This window comes from Lasiodiplodia theobromae (genome assembly GCF_012971845.1).
Source record: "Lasiodiplodia theobromae strain AM2As chromosome Unknown scaffold_49, whole genome shotgun sequence".
Taxonomy (NCBI): Eukaryota; Fungi; Ascomycota; class Dothideomycetes; order Botryosphaeriales; family Botryosphaeriaceae; genus Lasiodiplodia; species Lasiodiplodia theobromae.
In genome coordinates, this window is record NW_023336529.1 from 124,606 (window position 1) to 150,059 (window position 25,454).

At 55.5% G+C, this 25,454-nt stretch overlaps 5 protein-coding genes across 5 annotated transcripts; 2 read left to right on the forward strand and 3 right to left on the reverse strand.

Moving 5' to 3' along the window:
• Nucleotides 1-1,340: 1,340 nt before the first annotated feature.
• On the forward strand, nt 1,341-3,251 carry LTHEOB_11472 (uncharacterized protein; the record flags this gene model as incomplete). Its single annotated transcript, XM_035508232.1, has 8 exons — nt 1,341-1,384; nt 1,439-1,565; nt 1,622-1,775; nt 1,829-1,949; nt 2,006-2,057; nt 2,105-2,522; nt 2,598-2,914; nt 2,973-3,251. The coding sequence occupies 8 exons, from the start codon at nt 1,341-1,343 to the stop codon at nt 3,249-3,251; spliced, it is 1,512 nt and encodes a 503-aa protein (XP_035366401.1).
• A 3,747-nt stretch (nt 3,252-6,998) lies between these two features.
• Nucleotides 6,999-8,826, forward strand: LTHEOB_11473 (uncharacterized protein; the record flags this gene model as incomplete). The annotated part of the gene is made up of 3 exons (XM_035508233.1): nt 6,999-7,432; nt 7,513-8,563; nt 8,812-8,826. The coding sequence occupies 3 exons, from the start codon at nt 6,999-7,001 to the stop codon at nt 8,824-8,826; spliced, it is 1,500 nt and encodes a 499-aa protein (XP_035366402.1).
• A 1,658-nt stretch (nt 8,827-10,484) lies between these two features.
• Nucleotides 10,485-13,902, reverse strand: LTHEOB_11474 (Arylsulfotransferase; the record flags this gene model as incomplete). Its single annotated transcript, XM_035508234.1, has 7 exons — nt 10,485-12,173; nt 12,228-12,368; nt 12,423-12,546; nt 12,966-13,307; nt 13,362-13,465; nt 13,523-13,695; nt 13,752-13,902. 7 exons carry the CDS (start codon nt 13,900-13,902, stop codon nt 10,485-10,487), a joined length of 2,724 nt encoding a protein of 907 aa, XP_035366403.1.
• Nucleotides 13,903-15,047: 1,145 nt separating this feature from the next.
• Nucleotides 15,048-17,040, reverse strand: LTHEOB_11475 (Siderophore iron transporter mirb protein; the record flags this gene model as incomplete). Its single annotated transcript, XM_035508235.1, has 4 exons — nt 15,048-16,012; nt 16,066-16,417; nt 16,466-16,493; nt 16,604-17,040. 4 exons carry the CDS (start codon nt 17,038-17,040, stop codon nt 15,048-15,050), a joined length of 1,782 nt encoding a protein of 593 aa, XP_035366404.1.
• Nucleotides 17,041-18,978: 1,938 nt separating this feature from the next.
• LTHEOB_11476 (D-alanine-poly ligase subunit 1 protein) lies at nt 18,979-24,482 on the reverse strand (the record flags this gene model as incomplete). The annotated part of the gene is made up of 2 exons (XM_035508236.1): nt 18,979-24,036; nt 24,093-24,482. 2 exons carry the CDS (start codon nt 24,480-24,482, stop codon nt 18,979-18,981), a joined length of 5,448 nt encoding a protein of 1,815 aa, XP_035366405.1.
• Nucleotides 24,483-25,454: the final 972 nt, after the last annotated feature.

A 25,454-nucleotide genomic window follows, 5' to 3' on the forward strand; every position in this document is an offset into this window, starting at 1 on the left:
ATTTGCCGACCGCGGAGACCTTCCACTTGCAATATTCCAAGAGCTCTAAAAGGTTTATGTGGTTAATACGTTTAAGAACGCCAATCAAATGCAACGGATGAACTACAAGGAATGCTCCTCATGATGCATCACTTTGCCTCTCACTCGCTCCCTGCAAAACACGATGCAGAATACTTCGTATTAGATGCGATACCGGTCCAGTCCCATGTTGTTGAAGTTGTAGCCCCTCGGACCGATACTTCTGGCGGTACGGGCCTTGCGCCAACAGGATTGTCGGGCCCCGAAATTCATCGTCAGGGAATAGACCGACGATTTATGTAAGGGTACTAAGATCATGGCAAGACTCGGCTATCCATTTGCCCAAGCTTTCCAAGCCTGGGGTGAGCCCCTTCTTGATTTCTGGCGGGGCTCCCTATTTCCTTCGGTGCCGAACGAATCGGGTAACCGAGGCCGAGCTCAGGCTGCAACCGGCAGCAAAAATCAAAATTTTCCTATTATCATTGGAGTAGGTTTGTAACTGCAGATATGTATACAAATACCCTGATGCCAGGTAATTGCTAGATAAGCACGAAGGCCAAGAGCTAGTCTGACCCCAAATTGTTTGTTAGTCTGTATACATCCACCTATGAGGCTATACTATCCGCAACCGTAATATTAAGCGTAGTCTAGCGCTTCTAACACTCCTACTAGTCGGTAGAACCCTAGCCTTAGTCACGTCAAAGTGACCCACTGCCACCCGCCCATGCGCAAAACGATTTCATACGCGGAAAAAAATACTGATACCGACGCTCGGACTTCAGAACTGCAACCCATTCTATTAGCTATTCATTACGCACGACGCACGACTGCTCGGCGAATCAGGCTGCATCCGATTTGCGCAGCTGTGTCTTCGCTTGCAATGATTCTGTGTAAAACTGCTATACGCGCTGCAATGCTATTGGACCAAGTCCCGGACCTTTACCTATTCACGCAGAGCTACTACCATCTTAACCACCGACTTCGCTCCAGGCAACATGCATCGGGATTAACGGTACACGCGTACTCCACAACTATATCGGTACCGTTGAAATCAGAGGATCGACATCAGCAGGCGAAGGTCCACCCCCAAAGCATCGCGCCGTCCCGACATCGGAAACGGGATGGTATACAGGGTCAAGCGAGTGGGATAGGAGTAGATCTTGTTGGCACGTGTGGGGACTGCCTGGCGTGATTCTTTAATTTCAGGGACTTTTGAGAGAGCAAAGTTTTTCACCCATGACAAGTTTTGCACCGCCCCAGGCCTCGCTTTTCTTGCAAGACTTCCTTCACACGACCATTTTGTCTCTAGGAGGACTTGCATAATGGCAGGAGAAACGGCTCTTCGCTGGGCCAGGCTGGCTCTCGTGTAGGTTTTCTCGACCATGTGAAATTACTTCCGCATCTGACAACAGAACTCCAGATGTCTTATTTTCTTCATTGACATTGCCAGCCTGGGCATGTGTACGATTGCTCTTCCTTCCATGAAAAGCGACCTCGGATTCGACCAGGGCTCTTTACAATGGGTTTTGACAGCTTACGCTTTGACGGTCTATCCCATACTCCATGCTACACCTCCCTGGTGGAAGCTGACTAGTTGCTGCAGTTTGGCGGATTTCTCATGGTGGGCGGTCGCCTGGGTGATGTCTTTGAGCATAAATTCATTATCCAGGTTGGCATGTCCCTATTCAACATTGCGACCCTTGTGTGTGGTGTGGTGCCAAACAAGATCGGACTCGTCGTGGGTCGCGCCTTTCAAGGTGAAAACAAGTAGTTCCTCTTGCTTTGTCGCGGTACACTAACAAAATAGCAGGCCTAGCTGCAGCTTTGACTATCCCTTCAGCTCAAGCCCTTGTTTCACTGCTGTTCGAAGACCCCAAGTCTCGTGTGCTTGCTTTCGGGGTGTGGGGAGCCACCGGATCCACTGGATTCGTGTACGTACTCGACCTGCCTCCAATTCCTTTCAGAGCAGTATTGATACTTTATTCAGTCTGGGACCGATTTTTGGTGGCTTGTTTAGTTCTCTCGCAAATTGGCGCTGGGTTCGTTCACCTTGTCTAGAATTGACAGCATATTGCTAATTCTGTAGATCTTCTGGTTCACTCTCATTGTTGAGGGCACCCTACAGGCACTCTCATTGCTACTGCTTTGGGCCTTCAAGGGACCAGCGACAAACTCGCAGGACAACGACAAATCGACTTTCAACATCCTCAGCCGCTTTGATCCCCTCGGCATCTGCCTTTCCATTCCAGGGCTCATCCTTCTGGTCTACGGGTTGACAACGGGAAACATTCACGGCTGGGATCAGGCTAGCGTCATTGCCACTATCGTCATCGCCGTATGCCTTCTTGGTGCCTTCGCGTTTGTTGAACTGAGATTCGCTGCGCACCCTCTCATCCCAATCTATCTCTGGTCGGACACAATCAAGATTTCTGGATGCGTCATTGCAGCATTCACTTATGCTGTGTGGCAGGGAGCAAACTACCTCCTCACACTTCAACTACAAGGTCAGAAACCTTTCCACTAAAACGCAAAATCCAAGGCCGTAGGAGTTTCCTTCGCTGACACACCAATTCAAACAGACTTCGGGTTCTCGGCCTTGCAAACGTCCGTCCACTTCCTTCCCCTCGGCATCACGGCATGCGTGGTAAACTTCATCATCCCCCATCTCCTATCCCCAGTCGGACCGAGACTGCTCTTGACCATTAGCTGGATCCTTGCCATTGTCGGTGTTTTCCTATTGTCTCTGATGAACTCGAACGACGACTACTGGCGCTACTGTCTACCGGGCATGATCCTCTACATCACGGGCGTAGGAACGGTGTACTACGTCGGTAACGTGGTTGTCGTGGCTTCGGCCCTCGCGAAGGACCAGGGATCGATTTCTGGTGTTTACAACGTAAGGTTCCCTTCGCCTGTTTTTGTTCAATTGTCTGACTCTCCGGCTTCTCTTCCAGATGTGCTTGAACGTTGGCGGTGCGGTTCTCGGTGTTGCTGTGCTCACCGTCATCGACAATTCTGTCACGGCGAACAATGGAGGCCAGAACGATGCCCAAGCCAGACTTGATGGCTATCGTGCTGGGTACTACGGTGCTATTTTCATGTGTGGCTTGGCAATCATTCTCTCGGTGCTGGCTATCCGGCCGAAGAAGGGCGCGGATGCTACAGCTGACGAGCAGTGTGAGGCGGAGTCAGATAGCTCCAGGGCTACACCATCAAGCAAAGAAAACGTCTGAGCATGACACTCTCGGTAGCAATAAAAGTGTGCATTGAATGAATCTTAGTACTCATTCCAATGAGTAAAAGAAGCTCTAAAAGATAAAACAGATATTCAACTTACAGCTGGACTCGAATAATACTTTTGGGTCTTGCTCGGACCTTTTCCCTTATGTGAATCCTCTGCATAGCCTTATTCATTGAGAGCCTGGCATTTCTGTATATTTACACCGTTATTGTATGTGTAATAGATGTGGCCGGCTACTTAGCCTTCTTTGCTGACCATATTTTCTTTTTTACTGGAAGTGAGACGCACTTGCAGTCTCCCACCATGTGTTTTCAATGGTTTGATGTTGCTGCCTGTCCAGGGTGGTGTCTCGCGTACCAGACATATGTTTTTCGAAGGATTTTAAAAACCACCAGCCCCCTCTCACCAACCGACTTGGCGCACAAGCAAGCCAAGCAGTACCAACATCACGCGCCGCGGCTGATGGCTGACACATGCTTACGAGCTGCTCATGTGCTCACTCTCGATTCAGCTTCAATGTTAACGATTGGTTATCAGCTATGTGTCGCAATTCCTTTGCTAAAGTAACCCGTATTTCGATCGCCCTGCTTATGCAGGCGAGGCGACCAATAGATAGTGATTGATTTTGAGCCTCATTCCTTCCTCAGAATTCAAGTCTCTTCCATAAACTCTAAGGTCGTTTCTTTAAGTTTTCATCCTACCCCGCCCCTGTATATGCTAAGTCCCATACATATCGTCCATTATACCACTTACGCCCGACATGGCTGAAACGGTTGGCCTTATTGCAAGCATAGCTACCCTAGCTGAGGTTGCACTCAAGCTCGAGCAGCTGATAAACAGGTTACGCAACGCCCCAGATGAGCTTCTGGCTCTCTCCAACGAGCTTACCGATATGAAAGTCCTATTCAAAGAGGTCGAAAGATTGGTGGAAGGTGATCCAGAATCCAAGATGAGATTCCAAGCAACGCTTGAAATCGCCAACCACAGGATACACGCGGTTGGTGCTTTCCTTGGACGACTTGACATCAGCAATGTGAATTACGTGGACCGTGTGACCTGGATGCGCTACAAATCCAAAGTTTGTCGCTTGCAGTCACAGATCCGGGATGCGCGTGTTCACTTGACTGCCTTGCTCGGAGTCGAGACCATGTATGTATTCCTCATGATGAAGTGCCTTTGAGCCTGGCTCTGACGCGAAGGTGCAACAGGTCAGCGATTCGAAGAGTTGAGACTCTTGTACAGACTGTCAAGCTTATGGTCTCTACATCGGCGCAGATGGCCCGTGATTCTGAGGGTATCATCTCCGACAACGTGCACATTCTGGACCCACTCCCCTTCGAGCTGAACCAAGACCAAGAGATAGCCGAAGCCTCTACAGGGTCTTGCAGCAGAGTCTCTTTTGAAGGCCATGTTGACCTACAAATGAAAAAGAGCTGTAGATGTACATGCCATCGTCGCTCACAGGGGTTCTCGCTACGCAATCAGTTCCTTGGCTTCCTCTTTCTCGGATACAGCAACTGCCCTTTCTTGTCCGGAGGATGTTCTGAAACACACTGTCAGACAGATTGCAGGTCTCGCGCAACACGGGTCTCACTGTCATACTTTTTCCCAGCTATTTTGTTTTCGAAAGCACTGCATGCCTCTTTCGTTTCGAGTGGATACGCGGGGCCATCGTTCTCTTTATCTGTTTGGAATGTCATCGAGGAAGACTCGCCCTGGCTCTCTTCAGCGTACAATGGGGATATCGATGGGCTTAAGAACCTGTTGCAGTCGGGTGCTGCTCGGCTCACAGATGTGAGCGAGGAAGGTCGGTCAGCGCTTACTGTAAGATCCCAAAGCCCTTATTCAAAAGCACAGTTAAAATTTTGTACCCCTTCAACTTGTCTTTCTGTATTTGAAATGGCAATGACGTCTAATTTACATGGTAGATAGCGAGTGATCGTGGCCATTTTCACGTTTGTGAGTGGCTCTTGCGAATTGGCGCAGATCCACACCACGAGGACAAATTTGGAGAGTATGATCCCACTCTCAACCCAAGAAATATTTCCAGCTCACTGAATTGAATAGCTCCCTCATAGAATATCAACGTTTCGAATATGTATGGAGGCATGTGTTCGGATATCCTCACACTCAATTCCAAGCCCTTCTCGGCATCGACTCTGATGTCCTGGATGAGGATTGGCAGCTCACCGGCATACACCGAACTGTTCTCAAACTCATTTTCACACCCCTGACAAATGTGATAGTGGAACCACACGCAGCTATCAATGCTGTAGACGCTTATGGAAGGACCGCTCTATCCTGGGCGGCGAAACTCAACGATTTCGGATCCGTCAAGACACTACTTGAGCATGGTGCTGATCCCAACGTGAGGGACCTACGCGGCCAAACCGCCCTTTACCGGACAGCGCTATTGTTCGAAGTACCCGAAATTCCGGAGATACTACTCCAGTACGGCGCAGATGCGACGATAGTGACGAAGTGGCAGAATACAATCCTTCACTCGATGCTCAACTTGGCCCGACTAAAAGATATGAGCAAAGAAGAACTTTCTTTACGCCTGCAATTCCTGCAGCGCTGTTTGGATTTGGGTCTCCCTCTGGACACTCGGAACAGGTGGGGTTACACTCCGCTGATGCTGGCAATGACTGAAAACAGTCACATTGCAGTCGCGTTTCTACTTGATCGTGGGGCGGACTACACAGTCATTGATGATGTTGGAAACGGGATATTGCATTGGGCCGCTTTGAACACTCATATTCCATCGCTCAACGTCCTGGCGACGCATGGACTTCCAGGAATCGATCTCAGTCTGAGGGACATCGATGGTGAGACAGCACTCGAATGTTTTGAGTCTGGGAAGTCAGGAAAGACAGCAGAAGAAATCAAGGCTTTCTATCGAATGTGGGGCAGCATCTCTCTAACAGCAAATGGCAATGGAGGCGATGGATCCGTCGCTCACTTGATTGAAGTATAAGGTGATGAGAGATTGTGGCGACAGCTACTCCACTGGGCTTTAGAATTGCTTACTGCAGTGCAGCTTGCAGAAGATTAAGTCTATAAGAGAGTCAAAGTACTCTCGTATTTTAAGAATTAGCTGCAGTTGACCTTTTCTTGTGATTCAGAGATGCCGACGGCGTTTATTGATGGTTAGAATTATAACGCTGAATCGATACTAACAGTTCAAATCCATTTGTGGCCAACTTTTGAGCTTGATAGTCCAGTTCATGCCAAAGAGCTCGCAGTGAGGACATACAAGACGCGCCCACAGTAGAATATTTGTAGGAGACACATCGGGAAACTTAAACTCAGAAAACGAGAGAACATGCTATTGTGCACCATGCAGTGATTCCAGACCAATCATTTGGCTTGAAGCAACAGAAATTTCAGCCTTGTGCGACGGAACTTCTTAACTCTAGGCAGCGACATATAAAACAATTATTAAATGCAGCGCGACCATGCATACGCGTACGTTAAGCCAATAGAGTGTTGTCACGTTCTCAGCCTTGCTAAGCATGTGCGCATTGCGTCATCCCATTCGTTAGTTACGACCAATGATTTCTGTTCGTCTCTTGCACCAGTTAGAAGCATCGTTTGGATTTGAACAGTGACGTGTCGGCTGTGCAAGGCTGACAAGCACTGCCCCCAACTTTCCATAAATGAAGGCCCAGCAGCTTCAAACCTTCCCAGCTGATTTCCAGGCTTACCATCTTCAGCAGTGAGAACTTTTTCCACAATCATGGTTCTCGACCCCTTTGCTGCTCTCAGCCTTGCGGGGGTTGTTGTTCAATTCGTTGATTTCTCTGCCAAACTCCTTTCCGAGACCCGGAGACTGCACAAGTGTCGCGGTTGCAAAGACGAACACGAGGAGATCGATTGCATCAATCAGGATATCTCACAAATATTCTCAGATGTTGCCACAGCAGCGAGCCGGAAAGATGAGCTTTTCAGCGATCCTGGCCTGCAGAGCTTGATAGCGCAATGCCAGGACTTATCACAACAGCTTTTGACCGCAATTGGAGGAACTGATTATCGAAAGATCCCTGGTCATAAATGGAAGAGTTTCCGTGAGGCCTTGAAACGAATCTGGAATCAGGACAAGATCAATGGATTTCGGGATCGCTTGTCCTATCTTCAGGAGCAGCTTACGGTCCACCTGCAAACTAGCCAAAGGTTCGTTCTCACCCCAGAAAACGTGTATCAACTGGATCCCATAATAGGTTGGCATGTTTCAATGAGCTGACGTCTTTCAGTAAGCTGCTACTTTCAATGAAAGAGTCAATGGGAATTCTGCAGAGCGACACAAATCAGCTCCATGATCTACACTTCGAAAATCTTCAGCTTCTCAAGTCAACAATACACTCCTTGGAACAATTCCGGTGTGAAATTTCTACTGGAAATCACATTTCTGCCACTTACAAAGCTCTGGCGGATCTAATGAATCCAGAGATGGACAGAAGAGCAAGGGTCCTGCGAAGTCTACTCTTCGACTACATGACTTCTCGCTATCTCAACATCACCGATGCACACGTTCAGACTTTCAAATGGGTATTCTTGGGCAACTGTCCTCCAGAAACCGACCCTCGCTCAAATGTTCACTTCACCGAGTGGCTGCAGTCTGGCACGGGTACCTACTGGATATCAGGAAAACCCGGATCTGGAAAATCGACTCTTATGAAGTACATTGTCGACAATCCAGAGACCACCTCAGCTCTGAAAGTTTGGAGTGATGCAAACAACTTAAATATTGCGAAGTTCTTTTTCTGGAATTCTGGCACTGCAATGGAGAAATCTTTACCAGGTCTACTACGATCTCTGGTCTTCGAGATTCTGAGCCGGCGACCCGAGTGGATACCAACTGTTTGTCCGTCGCGATGGTCTTCTGAGATAGCATGCTTAACTGGCTGGACAATGTCGGAGCTCAAGTTAATCGTGAAGCGTCTTGTCTGCCAAGAAGTCACGCCGTCTGAGAAGTTCTGTTTCTTCATCGATGGCCTTGACGAATACGATGGGGATGTGCACGATATTCTCGATTGCCTTCGCGACATTGATTGTTCCACCCACGTCAAGTTATGCCTCTCGAGCAGACCTTGGAACTGTTTTGAGGAGAGCCTCGGGAAGCGGAAAGACCAAAAGCTTTACATGGAAATTCTCACGCAGAAAGACATTACCAAGTATGCCTACGACAAAATTTCTTCGTTCATGCTTGGTTGCGACTACAATGACGCCGTCGGAATGGCAAACAAACTGTCCGAGGAGATCACCCAAAAGGCTCAAGGAGTTTTCCTCTGGGTCGCACTCGCAGTAAGTTCTCTTCGACGCGGCATCGTCAATAGCGACAGTGTGTCCACTCTCTACGCTCGGTTGCACGCATTTCCGCCTAAGCTGTTGGACTTTTTCCATCACATTATCGACCAGGTTGAGAGCGTGTACAAAGAGAAGATGTTCTGCCTATTCAAGATAGCCCTGGAGTGCGATCGGCCAATGAGTGCTTACGTGTATTCCATCCTGATGGAAGATAATCCAGAGTTTGGAATTTTAATTCCACGCAGACTCTTGACTCCTAGCGAAATTCAACAGCGGATAGTCTTCGCTGAACGCCAACTCGATGCGCACTGTAAAGGTCTTTTAGAATTCCAGCCAGCACCAGAGCCTGGTGCTGGATTCAGGAGAGCAGAATTCCCCAGATGCGACGACACAGTGGGCTTCTTCCATAGGACTGCTCGGGACTTCCTTCTGTATGAGTACAGATCATGGGAGCAGCTTCTCCCTCAATCATTCTGTCCATACCTTACAATATCGAGGGCCCTTATTGGAGAGATGAAATCTATACAGTATAAGTCTCTCGAATTTGCTATTAAGGATTCTCTCGAATTTGATAGGGAGGAAAATCTGCTGCAAATATGCGTGAAGGCAGATGAAAACAATACCCTGGATTACAGGGTCCTTGATCAGCTGGACAGCGTAAAAGGACCCCGGCGGTGCGGTGCAAACGTCGAACAGAGCAGCATTCCTTCCACCTGGATTCTAGAAGCAGCAATATGCAAAGGAATTGCGAGCTACGTAAGACGCAAGGCATCGGAGGGACTGTTCAAGACGACCTCATGCAGTCAATACTTTCTTGAAAAGGCATTCCAGAACTTAGAATGCCCAAAACGACTTGAGATCATTGAGATACTGTTGAAAGAGGGAGTCAATTTCATCGCAGCTCAATCAAACCATCAACTGAGCAGACTTATGGGCTGTGGTGCAACAGACTGGGGGAGCCCTTCACATGTTCGAATCTTGCAGGTATTCATCAGCCACGGGCTTGATGTAAATGTCAGGGACATGGGCCGGCTGGCATGGAGTCAAGGTATTCTCGAGAACCTTATCAGGCACCCACCTGAGTGTTCCCTGAGAATGCTCCGCCAGTTCCTCAAATGTGCAGCAGATCCGAATGATCAATACGACCGTCTGGTTGGTCGCTCAGTGTGGGAGGAATTTCTGGACAGAGTTTCCTCCGTCAGCCCTTCCGATGTAGCTGATGGCTACGCCGACCATGTTGAGGAATTCTTGCGACATGGTGCCGATCCGTTCGTCGGAGGGTTTGGACCTCTGCGCAATCTCTCTTTAATGGATCTTTTAGGGCAATGTTTCTCCTATAATCAATCCAGACGCTTGGGCACATTATTGAGTAGGGAAATGGAATACCAGCGTGCAAGGTGGATTCGACAACCTGGTACTCCACATTTGGTGCAAGACGATAATGTTGGTAAGTCAAGGTGTAAGAAAGATGCTCTTTCTTCGCAGAGGTATGGAGGATAATCTGAAGGAAGCCCGAAACGCAGGCGTACTCAACTTCAGCCCGGGGGCGATCGTATTGAAGCGATGAGTGGACGGTTAGTGAGAAAAATCCTGAAATTGCATTCACCTGTTATGAGACAACGTCCAAGAAAATGGAAAGAGTGGAAAATTCGAAGTTGTTGTGTATTTCGAGAGCTAGTTATAGCGTTTTCTACGGTCCGGGACGGGGACGATGAATGGCCAAAAGTTATACAGCTCTTCTACACTAGGCCGCCATAAATTATGTTCTCGAGATTTCTATCAACACATCTTCAACTTGCGTAACTATCCTTCCATTATTGGACCCTGCACGACTGGCATGAATTAGGGGACTATTGAATTCACTTCAGCTTCCATATTAACTTCCCGAATATAATAAAAATTTTATTCTTTGAAATATCTATGAAGTTTCCTCTGAAGGATTTTCGACCTTCTGATACGTTCGTCTACTCATCAGGCTCAAGCTATTACTCCTGTACTTAGCATAGAGCTTGTGCGCCGACCACGCTCCCACAGCCAAGATCAAAAGCAAGGCTAACCCTAACAACGCCAGCGGCACGACGCCCCACCCGTAGCTCTTCCACCAGCTCGTCGTCGTCGACTCCGACCTCAACAGCGGCCGTAATCCCTCAGCCGGATTGTTGTACTTGACATTCTCCCAGTCCACATCCTCCGCCGTCAGCTTCACCTCGGAATCCTGCTCTTCCTTCGACGGCTGCGGCGGCGCATCCATGACCTTGCACCGCCACTCATCGCACGACTTCTTCAAGCTGTCGCCAGGCCTGAACGTCTTGTACACCGTCGACTTCCTCAACGCATTGCCGTCCTTATCCACCGCCTCCACATAGCTCCACTCCTGATAGTACCCCCTTGCCTGAAACCTCGTCTCGAACCCGTCCTTCTCCGCACTCCCCACCAAATCCCACGGCCCGTTGGGCGCCGGGCCCGCATAAAACTTCCACATCGCCACCTCCGTCGCGCCGTTCCAGCTCACATAGAACACCGTCCCAGACGCATGCCCATCCAGCGAATACACAAACATGGTCGGCGCCTCGCGCGGGCTGGCCGTCCAGTTGAACTTCTGCGCGCGATAATGCATCATGAACGAGTTATTCCGCGATATCGCGCCCCACAGCAACAGCTCGCCGTCGGCGCTGTGCTCGGCGAAGAACGGGTACTCGCCGTAGCCGACGACGGCGTTGCCGTTGCTCAGCACCTGCAGGTTGCCCTGGGACCCCGCGGACAGCGGGTCGGACTCGTTGTGCGGCCGGACTGCCGGCGGCGCGAATTCGGAGAGCAGGGTGGCCGTCTGCGCGGTGTGGTCGACGGAGAAGACGAGGCCGCGCGAGTGGCGGGCGGTCCATTTCCACGAGTTGCTCGCGTTGTCGAAGAGCGAGATGGTGCTGTGCGTGGCGTTTGCGTGCAGCTCCCGCGCGTCGTGCTGCGAGGAGAAGTTGAAGTCCTTTTCGTATCCGAAGTCCGTGTCGCCGGCGAGTTGCCAGAGGACGCGGCCGTCGTCGCCGGAGAGCTTGAAGATGGTCGACAGGTGCCGCGAGGAGATGAGGTAGTTGCCATCCTCGTCCTTGTCGATGGCGTTGATGTGGAAGTAGTCCCACGGCGTGATGGGGTGCACGCCGCGGCCGCCGACGAGCGTGTTGCCCGGCAGGATCTTCTCGCCGTGCAGCGGGCTCGTCTCCTCGTGGTCCAGGCTACGCCACTCGAAGACGACCTCGCCCGTGTCGACGGCGACTTCCTGGAAGACGGCTTCGACGATCCAGCCGAAGCCGCCCGTGATGCCGAAGGGGCTCAGGTCGTACGGCACCGTCTGGTAGATGGTCATCAGCGCGGTGCGGCCGTCGTCGGCGAGCCGGAATTCGTGCATGTCGGATGTGCCGGAGAGGGAGCCGCTGGGCTTGACCATTTTGACTAGGTCGTAGGACGAGTCGAGCACCATGCCGACGCCTTTCGCGTAGCCGAGGCGCCCTTCGCCCTGGAAGAAGCAGAGGTGGTCTTTTGAGTTGTGCTGGCAGACGTGCGGGTTGTAGGCGTTGATGCCGCCGAAGCTTGCGGCACCGCTCCACACGAGGTTCTATGCATTGTTCAGTTGACTGATGCAAAGTTGCAGAGTAAATGGTAAACTTACCCCATCATTGTCGTAGATGTAGGGACCATGGTCTGGGCCGCCTCTCGGGCGGCGCCACGGGGCCAGGAAAAAGTAGCCTGGAGTGATGGCCTCGGGCTTGTAGACTGTGATGTCCAATTCGGGCGGAGTTATGTCAGGGCGCTATAGCCAGATCAGTTGAGGCTTTTGGGTAACGGGAAAACAAATTCGGCTTACTGAGAGAAACAAGGAAGTCGGCATCACGCTCTCATCATTAACCACCCACAAGTCAATCCCCGTGGCGACCGGAAGCCACAGCAGCACGGCCGCGGCCGGCCATAGTGTTCTGAATCCGACCATACTGCACAAAGTGAGCGAATGCAGCTGGGTCGAGTTCTCAAGAAAAATGCTTTAGCTGGGCTACTGGCCGGAGTTGGTAGGCCGAAGCCGCTGTGCAAAAGCGCAAGGCTGGCAGGGTCCGAGTGTCCCAGTAGCGCGCTTGGCGGAACAACCGGTATATTCAAAACAAGTTGATTCAACCGGTGGCGAGATGGATAAGATACGGGGGGCAACGAAACAAGTGGGTACTGAGAGTGTGCGGCATTTACGGCGCCGCAGTAGCCGCCCGCCCGCCCTACTTGCACCCCTGTTCAGTCCGGGCAAAACAATCTATATTTTTTTTTGGCAGGTGGAACTATCTAATGCAACATGGAGTATCCCATCCAAATCCCCGCAATGCAACCACCTCCAACAACAGCAGCCCGGAACATGACATTGTACATCTGCGCCCTGTTCCTTCCCTTGCATCGTTTTATGAAGCCTTTGGTATCGTTCACGTGCGGGAAAGGCACCTTGGGCACGGGGACGTCGAGGAACTTGCAGAGCGGCTCCCAGCCCTCACTGATGTGGTACTCAAGTAACCGCTCGGGGGGAACGGTGGCACGCATCTCGGCGTAGTACTCGTTGAAGACTTCCTTGCCGTGCTTCTCGAAGTCGCCCTTGAAAAAGCAGGTCCAGAATTTGTGAAGCATTGGGTAATAGTGGCTAGCGCCCCAATCCCACTTGGACAGCATGCGCAGCTCGGGATCGTTTGCACGCCAATTGGCAGTTCCGAGGGTCGATCTGTTCCCACGTGCATCAGTAGAGATGACAAAGAAGATCATGCGGGTTACTCACTGATACCAAGAATCGACATCCCGCGTGGTTAGCAAAACTTTTGCGTCCGGGTACGCCTCCATCAGCTCCTTCGAAAAGGCAACTGCCGGCCAATCGCAGATGGCCTGCCGCAAGCGAATTAGTTTTACTACTAGAATAAACGATCGTCGCTCTTCTCGTACCTGACAATGGCCCAATAGCTGGTCCCACTGCTCTTTGCCAAATTCTCCCTCTCCATCGTATTTTGCGGCCAGAGCATCGGACCACATGAGACAGTCGGACGGATTTTCGGTGCTCGCGCAGAGCATGTGGTAGCACGGGTCGAAACCCAGGATTTGCAGGGCCTCCCGCAGAGCTGTATACCGTTTGTGAGTGTCCAGCCACGAGAATGAGTTCAGAGAAGTTACGTACAAACGGTTCCTGTGCGTCCCAGACCGAGTGCCAGCACTCTCATGGGCACCACGCGCCGGCACTGGCGACGGTCGATATCCGTGTCATTGGGGGTGAAAATGTCTGTCTTCGGCTTTCGGGTGTAAGGCCTCGGGGATCGGGAATACGACATTTTGAAGAACTTTGCGTCTCAACTTACTACGTTTGTTTGCTGTATACTACGGAAGGCTATTTATGCCAATTTACGGGGCCGGCCGATTTCGCCGGATAGCTCGTGTTGGTGAAAAGCTTGGTGGGTGTGGTTATGGCAAAAACATTTCTCGTCGCCAGCAGCTTCAATGTCCGGCATGGATCTGGCGTCACGTCCGGGATGGGATCTGCATCGCCGATTTTCGGCAGGTGCAGAAATAATCTGATCCTGATTATCAGGGCAACGGAGACGGCAGGTGGGTGGGAGTTTTTGTGGCATGGTGAGTAGGGGATCGTCGCCAAGGGCATCGTAAATGATGCAGCTTGGCGGAGTGTAAATGCAGCTTGGCAGCCAATTGATTCAGCTTGGCAGGGAAGAGCGTCGTAATGCCAAGGCACTACCCTGACTTGGCCACCGGCTCCGAGTAGGCGGGCGGGAGGCACGGCATTTGCTTGGGTTTGCTGAAGACGAATTGACCGAGCTGCTTGTCTCGGGTGAGGTGGCTCGTGTGCGGACGATTCCCACTGCAGCGAAAAAACCCCCTGAAGTGGAGTTGGGGGGGTACACCGTAACAATCTGCTTATCAGCGACGGGCGAGTCAGGAAAAAGTCAATTCAGCGATAGAAACACCAGATTATCGGTTCGCGGTCGTATACAGATGTTAAGTTTGCAGTCAGAATAAGGTTTTAGACAAGGTGTGGAGTCGATGCGTTCTCCCACAAAAGGACGTGGATCTCTAGATGACGTGACGAGAGCCACGGCTGACGAACAATGAGCTTAATTGAACAGCAAAAGCCGCTGCATTATGGTGGCCTTCGGATGCCGCGGACGCCTCGTAAAGCCGATCCTATGTGGTAAGGACACACGAACGCGAATCCGCAAGCGAGAAATTTTGTGGTGTTACCATCATCCCGCCGGATAACGCTATCAGCGCCCGGACAGAAAACAGAAGACGACCTGTTCCTCGCGCCTGTCCATTGTCCATTTGCTGTCCGTCTGCTGTCCACCTGCGTCTCGTACCGGCCCGGAGAAAACCTACACCCTTCAGTCAACGTGTTCGTCGTCGTCGTCGCCGCTGCTGTCCATCCGCAGCTCGTCCGTCCACGCTCGGAGATAAAACCTCGGCCTCAATCAACGTGCTCGTCGTCGACCTGCATCTCGTCCCCAACCGGCAGATTCTTCCACACCAGCACGCACGCGCAGACGACCGGCACACTCAGCGCCGCATACGAACACAGCCGCGTCTCCGTCACGCTGTACGCCTTCACAATGGCCGCGCGCTCCGGTGTCCCATCCGCAAACTCCAACTGCTTCCGCAAACTCCCGTAGATCTCGAGGGCGAGGTGCTTGCTGGCGGCGGGCAGGTACTCGTGCAGCAGGCGCGGCATGTCGCTCGCCCACACCACACCCGCGACGGCGGTCCCAACGCTATTCCCCACGCTCGAGCACAGCAGCATCACCGCGATCGTGACCGCCACATCGTCCCTTGCCACCGCCGCATTCACCGCCGTGTTGTTCGCCGCCACCAGCATGCTGCCCGCGACCGCGACCGCGAACTGCGCCGCCACCAGCGCGCGCGTCTCCGCGCCATCCCCCCTTGCCACGACCGGAATCAAGCCCAGCAGTCCCGCAGCGCGGACGGGTTGCGCCAGCACGCCCCAGATCTTGAAGCGGCCCGTGGTGCGGATGAGCCAGGCGACGCTGACGCCGCACAGGCACGTCGTGATGCTGGCGATGTTGGCGACGTAGCCGGCGTCGCGGATGGGCAGGCGGTGGACGACCTGCAGGAAAGAGGCGAGGTACGTGTGGTACGCGCCCGTCGCGACGAGGCAGGCGAAGCAGAGCGCGCACGAGGCGGCGACGGTGCGGTTGGCGACGACGCGGTACGGGATGAGCGGGACGGCGGCGTAGCGCGTTTCCCAGAAAGCGAAGAGGAGGAGGCTGGCTTGGCCGGCGAGGGATTTGGTTACGAGGGAGGGCGAGAGAAAGGCGCTGCTGCTGCCATCGTCGGCGCTGGCGTGGTAGCGCGATTGCAGGCTGAGGGGGATGAGGACGAGGGCGAGGCCTGTGGTGAAGAGCGTGGCGCCGACGGCTGGGGGTTGGGGTTAGTGGTGGGAATGCGGAGGGATGGGGGGGAAGACGGACCGTCGAACTCCACGGCCAGTCGGCGGAGCCGATGCTTCGTGGAGACATCTTTTTGTTGAAGACGGGCCGGTCGGATAAGGCCTTCGTTATAAGCCTTGCGTTTGCTGGCGAAGAGGATAAGGGCGAGCGGGGCGCTCAAGAGTGGGGTGGTAATGGCAAAGGTAGCGTACGCCCATCTCCACGTGCTGTTCTCCTGGAACCATTGAGCAATCGCAGGCCCGGCAAATGCGGTAAGCAGATAAGGCGTCGTGGAAAAGCCAAAGGCCAGCGCACGGTTCCGCAGGCTCGACACGTCGGCCATGATTACGTATAGGATGTAGTTCGCACTGTCAGTCCCGACGGCATAAAAGACCTGTGGCTGCGTGAGAACATACACACAAACAAGGAAGACGGGGCTTACCTGAGCAATCACGTACACCGTAACATTGCTACAAAGGGCCATAAGGGCCAGTCCTACATTGCGCCTTGCTCAACATATGCAAAAGCGGGGGAGGATCGTCGAAGAAAAACACACACACCTAAAGTCGCCAAAGCCGACATCAAGACAAAACCCTCACCACGGCCCCAGAGATCGACCAGCTTTGCCGTCGGGATCCTCGCCACGCCGGCGATGAAGCTGGACGAGATGCCGACGGTGGAGACGAGGGCGTGCTCGGAGAACTCGCTCGTGGCGTACGGCAGCAGGTTCGAGCTGGCCTGCGACTCCAGTCCGGTGCCGAAGATGACGAGCAGGATGCACAGGTACAGGGCGACGACCACCTTGGGCGTCCACACGCGCCGGATCGCCTCCATGTCGCGCACTCCTTGCTCGGCCGTGACCTGCACGCCATCTTCGCGCTCGCGGTGCATGAGCAGCGCCGTTTCCTCGGTGGGGGGAAGAGGTGATGATGAAGGTGGGAGGAGGGCGGTCGATGGTGGTGGTGAGTCGTCGTCGCTGCTGCTGCTGCACGTGCGGGCGTCCTTGGTGGCAGCCATGACCACACCAGTATACCAGATACCAGTGTGCTGCTGTGGAGAGAGCAGCAGAAAACACGGCCGGGAAAAGAGAAAATTGGCAGGGCGTGTCAGATTATTGGAACCTGGGATCCGACACGAACGAGGAAACCGACCAACCACGGACGACTGCCGGCACCCCCTGTATCTGGAGATTCGTCTTACGAAAGCCCCCCTTATCTCAGCTATACTCTGGCTATATGCAGACCGCCATGTCGATCATATCTCACAGCAGAAAGTCGAGCATGCTCTCTTCGGCTCAGCCGCCACTTCGTGCTCCACCTGCAGCACTACATTCAAAACTCCACAACCCGGTTTTTCCCACCCACCACCCACCGCGCGCGCCACTTTGCTGTGCCGCTCAGGCGGAGAGCCGAGACGAGCCAGCCCGACACACCGCCCGCCGGCCGCTGGGCTACGGAAATTGCATTCCTGCGCCGAAGAAAAGCGAAGTGGATCGGTTTGCGCTGCCGGTCGGCCTGCCAAGATAAACATTTTTTCACTTCGGCCGGGCTAACCTGCTTCACCAGTGTGGCTATCTGATCCGGGCGCCGCGGACCTATCTGATCCGAGAAGATTGTCTTGGTTTTCCCACGCCGACACACACCAAAGGAACAAAAGCCTTGTGCTGAGTCGTGCGCTGTTCTCCACATCCCCCCACATGTGGCAGGTCGCCAAGGCATGTGGGCCCCTGCACGGCCCTGCGCGCCCCTGTCGTCATTCATGCACTTGCCTGCCCGCCCGCCCAGATGTTGCATGCCCGCGTGCCCCGTGTCGGGCCCGCATGACTCTCTGATCGCCTTCATGGGATTTCGCTGACCACCCTACCACCCTACCACCCTAGGTACCCTACCGCTCTGATATGCTGCCTACGATGCCATCTCGCATCCCTCTCGCCTCGCCCTGTTTTTTTGCGATGAAGAAAAAAAAATTCTTAACCGCTAAACGAGACCTCTAATCAGTAGAATCTCCGAGGGGCCTCCGGAAGGATCACCGCCGCGCCTAGGCGAGAGTGAAGGGACGAAGCATCTTGGCCTCATGGGAAATGTCGGCAAGTGCCAGTTCTCAGTGATTCGTTCGGTGGTTATTCTGTGACTTTTCTGCTCCGACTCCGAGGCTTCCTCCGCGGTAAGCGCCGTTTTCTAATTGTTGCTCGTGATGGACGGACGGGGCGGATGGAACGGTGGTGTTGCGTTGTGGCGAGGATGTACATCGGTTGTGGGTGTGTGTGTGGGTGTGGCATGCTGACTACAGTACATTGCAAGAAAAGATCTGCTTTGGCATACTGACCATTGAGAGTTCAATAATGTGACCAGGCTACAAAAAAAAACTTATGATTTTAAAAAGAAACAAAATAGAGCCCAAAAGTAAAAACAAAAAATGCTTCCGCTGCAAAGCAATAGAAGATTCGGTCTTCCCAGCTACAAAATCCTGGAGGCCACGATCTAGTCTCTTAAGGCTTAAAAAGAAAATTCATGAAGCTGCATGCAATCAATGCTCGGAGATTTATTTCTTGAGCACGCATATAAATTTCAAAGTATATTTATCCGGAGATTTTAAATGTTTTGCCTCAGAAACTTGGCTTTTTGGTGTTGCACAACCATGCCAAGCGCACGCCTCTATTATACTACAACTACATGGACAGCGACATCTCGAAATCCAGCACTGCTAAAATGACCAGCATCACATCTGACGTGCTGTCGTTATTAGGCGAGACGGAAGCACTCGGCAAGAATGCTGGGGCTGGAGAGATGTTGTAACGAAACGTTCGAATTGCGTGATTGATCCTATATGTACATAAATAAAAACGGAACAGCACCTCGCGTTCCTCACCAACACCTATATCCCCGCGGTATAAACAAAAACAAAAAAAGGGAATCCCTACTCCTACAACAACAACCCTAATTTTTTTACTCCATCCTAATCAAACAACACCCCGCTCCCCTTCCCCACCAACACACCAATCGCGCTCTCCAGTCCATCAAGCAACTCATGCGCCTCCTCCACCCACGCCTCCCTCGCCACAATCTCCATCGTCACGCTCTCACCATCCGCCGACGGGAACGCCTGCACCTTCCACTCGCGCAGCGGCTCGAGGTGGGGGTACACCGTCTCCATCCGCGCCTTGACGCCCGTAAAGGGCAGCTCCTCGACGTGGTCCACATCCAAATGAACCACACTATCAAACCAATCCATTTCGCGCGGCCAGTCCGTACACGCCGCCACGATCTCGGTCAAGCCCATGCACGCGTGCCCCGCGCTGGCAATGTGCTGCGCCTGCACGAAGTCGAGGAGGTGCTTCGGCGTCCAGCCGGGCTCGAAGACGACGCGCGTCGGGATGTACTGCCAGCACGGCCCGACGACGCGGTCGGCGTGCGGGAAGCCGTCGACGGCGCGGCCCGTCGCGACCTCGCCGAACGTGACGTCGCGGGTGCCCAGGCGGCGGGCGAGCGTCAGGGCCCAGGCGGCCGAGGGGAGGGTGGCGAGGGTGGTGGATTTGTCGCGGGTCGAGATATCCACGGTGCGCTGGAGGAAGACCGGGGTGGTCGAGGTGAGGGGCGCGGCGGGGCGCAGGATCGACATGGAGGAGCCGCGGAGCAGGTCGCGCCAGTAGGCGGTGCTGGCGGGGATGCTGGTGCGGAGGATGTGGGCGGTGAAGAGGGAGAAGGGGAGGGTGGGCTCGAGGGGCTTGTGCTCGTAGAGGGCGGAGAGTTGGCGGAGGAGGGTGGGGAGGCAGATCTCGTCGTACTGGGCGTGGGAGATGCGGAGGATGAGGCAGCTTTGGGAGGTGGTGGCGCTCTGGATGAAGAAGAACTTGACGAACGAGGAGCCGAGCGGCATGAGGGTCTGCACGTCGAGGTGGCAGAGCGACTGGGCGAAGGCCGGGAGGTTGGCGTCGGTGCGGTACTCGACGACGGGGGCCTGCAGCTGCTCCAGTACCGCGCCGTAGCAGCGGCTGTCGTGCTCGACGAAGACGGTGCGCAGGATCTCGTTGCGGGCGACTAGCTCCTGGCAGCTGGCGAAGAGGTGGTGCTTGTCGACGGCGTCGTCCAGGTACATGAGCTCGTAGCGGGCCGAGTACCGCGGCAACGTCGTCGTGCCCTTCACTGCAATCTCCTGGAGCGGGCGCGCAGGCAGGACGTCGACGATGTTCCATTCGGGGTTCTCTATCTGCGGCTTGATTGCGTTGAGGGGCGCGTCCAGCAGGGAGAAGGGGGTATACGGTTTGGGGGAGATTGAAAGAGAGCGGCCCTCATCAGGAAGTTCCTGGACGACGTCGGCCAGATCGAGGAACTGCCTGGTCTTGAAGATGTCGGCCACAGTCACGCGAAGGCCTTCCAGGCGGGCTTCCGACACCAGCTTCATGGCGGCAATCGAGTCGCCGCCGAGATCGAAGAAGTTGGCTTCGGTGTCGATTTCGGTCTCCGGGATGCCGAGGGCGCGGCTCCAGAGACTGCGGAGCTTCAGCTGCTTCTCAGTGGTAGGCTGGGCAGGCACGGCGCCCGAGTCACGGCGCGGCTGCTGCTCAAACTTCGGTGCGGGCGTGCTCTTGGGCTGCTCGGTGCAGTAAGTACCTGGCGCAGCGACGCAGTCGATGTCTCCAACAAGCACGTCGCCGTCCTCGCACAGCCTCTGGACGGCCTGCTCGAGCTGCTCCAGGGCCTTCTCGGCGCGGGCCACGCTGAGCGTCTTCTGGTCGAAACTGGCCATGACCAGGAAGCCGTTGGGGTCCAGCGAGCACACCAGCATGAGGGCGTACGAGTTGAACTTGAGGGCCTCGCGAGCAGCCTCGACGTCGTTGGCGGGCATGAAGCCCAGGGCCGGCTCATCCTCGCGGGGCGGCTGGTCAGCGGGCTCGGGCTCGGCCGTCGGGTGCATGATCAGGCCGGTCCGCAGCTCGCAGGCTTCGCGGGCGTCGCGGTGGAGGCGGCGGATGTGCTGCAGGCCAAAGTGCTCGTGCGGGATACGCTCGACCGTGTCGCGGTGGATGGTCTGAAGGTAGACCGATGCCGGGGCCCTGCCGTCGACGTGCACGCGCAGCGGGACGGTGGTGATCATGGGGCCCTCGATCTCCTCGACGCCCGTGATGTTGGCGTTGCGGCCCGTCAGCGTCTCGCCGAAGACGACGTCGTCGGTCGTGTACTGGGCGGCCACCAGAGCCCAGGCGCCGCGGATGGCCGTGGCAAGGGTCGTGTTGGTCGCACGCTTCTGGGGAAGGGTGATGTAGCGCTCCAGCAGGGCGTCGGCTGAAGTCTGGTATCCTTGGAATGGCAGAGCCGGGAACTGCGGGCCGCCGGCACCGGTAAGTTGCTGCTCCCAGTACTTGCGTGAGGTCTCACGGTCCATAGCATCCAGGTGGTGGATAAACTGGCGGAAGGGCGCAGCGCGGTTGGTTTCGAGGCGGCGGTAGGCTCTGTTGACGCGGTCGATGACCAGCGGCATGGACCAGCCGTCATAGAGAGCGTGGTGGATGGTCAGCACCACGTCGACGCTGCCAGACGTGTAGTCGGCAACCATTGCGAGCCGGACGAGGGGCGTTCCCAGGCCCATCTCATCGGCGCGGTCCTGGTCGAGGTAGCTCTCAACGCTGCCGCTGGTGCTGGTCCACGGCAAGTCACCGCGAACGACGACCTGCATCAGGCCGTGGCCTGGAAGCTGGATGATGCGGGTGCGGAGAATGTGGCATTCTTGAGCAGCTTCGTTGAAGGCGTCGCGCAGGCGATAGGCCGTGGGCAGGTCGGGCAGCTGCACCACGCGCTGGGCGACGTAGGCCGACTGCACCTTGGCCGACAGCGCCATGAGGCCCTCCTGCAGCGGGGTACAGGGATAGACATCTTCGATGCGGGTGCGCAGAATGCTGCAGCGGTCGGCGGCGTGGGCGCGGGCGTCTTCGGCATCGCAGCCCTTGGGAAGCAGCGAGAAGGGCGGCACCTGGGCGTCAGGCCTGAGGCAGCCGACGACGCGGGCCATGTCCTGCAGCCGCGGGCGCGCGAAAACATCAGCCACGCCCAGCGCCAGGCCCTCTTTGCGCGCCGCCGCCACCAGCCTCATGGCCGCCAGCGAATCGCCTCCCAGCGCGAAGAAGTTGCTCATCACGCCCACCTGCGCATCCTCGCCGAACAGGTCCGTCCACAGCCGGTGTAGACAGCACTCGGTGGGCGTCGTCGGTTCGCGCTGCTCCGTCGCCGCCGCCCGCAATTTGGCCAGCTGCGGCCGCGTCAATGCCGCTCCCAGCTCGCGCAGCCGCTTGCGGTCCACCTTCAACGACACCAGCGTCGGCAGCCGCTCTATCGGGATGTATGCTGACGGCAGCATGTAGATGGGGAGGTCGCGCGCCAGCGCCTCGTCCAGCCCGGAAATGGCCTTCGCCAGCGCCGGCGGAAACGAGTCTGGGTTGCTGCTGTTGGTCGCGACGAAGCAAACCAGACTGGGCTCGCCGCCTGACGGCCTCACCACCTCAGCCGCCACGTTGGTACCTGCCGGCATGTGCTTGCACACATGGAACTCGACCTCGCCCAACTCAACACGCTGGCCCCGGAGCTTCACCTGCGCGTCCTTGCGTCCCACGAAGACGATGTTGCCCGAGCCGTCGCCGTCGTAGCGCACCAAGTCGCCCGTCTTGTACAGCCGTCCGCGCCGGCCGCCTGCCACCAACCACGGCGGGTCCTCGATGAACACCTCGGCCGTCTTGTCGGGCTGGTTCAGGTAGCCCTTGCCGACGAGCGGGCCCTCGACGAGCAGCTCGCCCACGGCACCCACCGGCACGAGCCGGCCGTGGTCCTCGGGGTCACAGATCCAGGTGGCGCCGCCACAGCCTTTGCCGATGCTAGTCCTGCCGGGCGCCACGTCGCCGTTGACGGTGCAAGCCACGGTGCACTCGGACGGGCCGTAGCAGATGACGGGCCGCGTGCGCTGGCTCCACGATGCCGCATCGCGTGCCGACACGGCCTCGCCGCCCAGTCCGAGCACCTCCAGCCGGTCCATCACCTCCGGGTCGAGCACTCGCGCTACCGACGGCGTCATGTGCGCCATGTTGGCGTCCATGGTCTCAATGGCGCCTCCGAGATCGTTCATCCTCTGCTCTTCCGACGGCACGCAGATGACACCTCCCGTCGACAGCGTGCACAGCATGCAGTCGATGCTGACGTCGAAGGCGTACGATGCGAAGTCCAGCACGCGCGAGTGTGGCCTGTATCCGACGATGTCGCCTCGCGGCACCGCGCCGGACGAGTAGTTGGCGTGCGAGATTTCGATTCCCTTCGGTTTACCCGTCGAGCCCGACGTGAAGATGACGTACAGCGTTGCCGACGACGGCACCGCCACAGGCTCCCAGCTGGACTCCTCCTCTTTCTCCTTCAGCATCCGGGGCCCCACCGTCAACACTGTTGCGCCCTCTGGTGCGACCCGCGCGCCCAAATCGGCCTTGCTCTCCGAAGTAATGACCACGCGCGCTCCCACCTCTTCTGCGATCACTCGTAACCGCGCCTCAGGCTGGCTGGGATCAGTAAGACTGAACGCGCTTCCTGATTTCATCACGCCAATCAGCGCGACCGACATCCACACGGACTTTTCGAAGCAAAGTGGGATGATTGTGCCGACGCCGGCCCCAAGCGCCGCCAGCCGGCCGGCGAGTCGCGTCGAGAGCGCGTCCAGCTCACCGTACGTTAGTTGACCGTCCCACGACACCACGGCTGGGTTGTCGGGCTGTTTCCGCGCCTGTTCGACGAAGAGGTCGTGCATGCAGGTGTCGATGCGCGGCGCCAGTGGCGTGTTCCACTGCCACAGCTGCGCCAGCTCGCTTTCGCGTAGCCGCATCGCCTGCGCGCACATCTGCTCCTGGTCGACGAGCACCGAGTTGAGGATATCCATGTACGCGTCGACCTGTAGCATGGCCATGCGCCGTGCGATCGGCGGCCGTTGGCTGTGCCGCACCCACAGCTGCCCCTCCGACACGCGCGCCTCCATGTGGATGCTCAACTGCACAATTAAAGTCAGCTTCGGTGCTTGCAATAGTGCTGTCGCTGATCACATACGTCTGAGTCTTGTCCCTGGGAACCGGCGTTGGTGAAGAACATGGTTGTTGGGCCATCGCACCCCTCCCTCGGCTTGATGACGCTTTGGTCGCGAACACGGCCCAGCGCTTTCGACACCGGCTCGATGGTCCGCGAGACAATGTCTGCTGTGAAGCCTGATGTTGACGTCGTTGCTGTGCGCTCCTCGCTGACAATATCGTAGAATCCCGAAGTGAAGGCGCTTTCTGTCGAACTGCGGTACAACAACAACGCCCAGGCCAGCACGAGGAAGTGGGCGTGCTCCTCGACATCCTCCATCGGCACCGCCGGCTGAAACGGAATGAAGCCCGTGTCATCTTCGACGACACTGCTTCGGCCGTTGGGCATCACGCCGTTCATCTCGCCGTTCATCTTGGGGCGGTTGGAACGGACGGAAAGGTGAGTTGGATGAAGACGACGAGAGTTATTCCGAAATCCCCAAGAGATGGCGAGTCACCACCTTTGAGTAGTGCCGGCGCTTGATATATGCCGCTGCGTGCCTGCCGTCGACGGCAAAGTCCAACGACTCTCAAAATGGGCCGATCTACAGGCAACCCGGGCGGGAGCGATATCGCTTTCAGAATTTCACACTGCCGAAGGGTCCTCACTGACCGCATGCTGGACTACTCGGCGCGGTAGATAGTTTCGCGGCGCGGGTTTCAGTCACTGGCATCTTCGGCTTGGTGGCAGGGGCAGCAACCGAGCTTCATTGCCCATCGTAACGTTGCCGGGGGAGATGCCGACCAGGGCAGCGAAGTCTTCGACTCCGCCCCCTGCAAGCCTAATCGCTCCCTCGAGATAATCGCTCCGTCAGGCACTGGTCAGCAGCACCCACCCTCGCCCCTCGGATCATCAATCAATCAGTCTAGATTTCCCTGTCATCTGATAAGACAGCACGCCTTTTACCGCGGAGTCTTGGCCCCCACCTACCATGCCCGTTGTCGGCAACTCCGCCTTCTCATCATGTCATGCATTCTTCCTCTCCATCTCGGCGGATTGGTCCACATCTTCTCTCGCCACCTTTTTTCGTTATTCCTATTGTACGTCCGTACAGCCAATTGCGGAGGTCTTCCGGCTTGGACTTTTGGGCAATTACCGGCTCCCTTCGGCGCCCGCTTGTCGCTGGGGAATTTTCCGTCGGTGCTTGTCTGTATGGAAGGCCTTATTGTGTTTTGAGACATTGTCGGCCGAGTGGTCGGCTATTCGGTGATGCAAGTGGCCGGCGGTTTTCTCAAACTCGTGTTTGGTGGATGCGTCCTATTTTCCCCGGCAATGCTGAGTCATGGCTAATCCACTGCGTATAGCGTCCTCGTGTTGAGAGTCGAGAGACAGAATAGTCACATG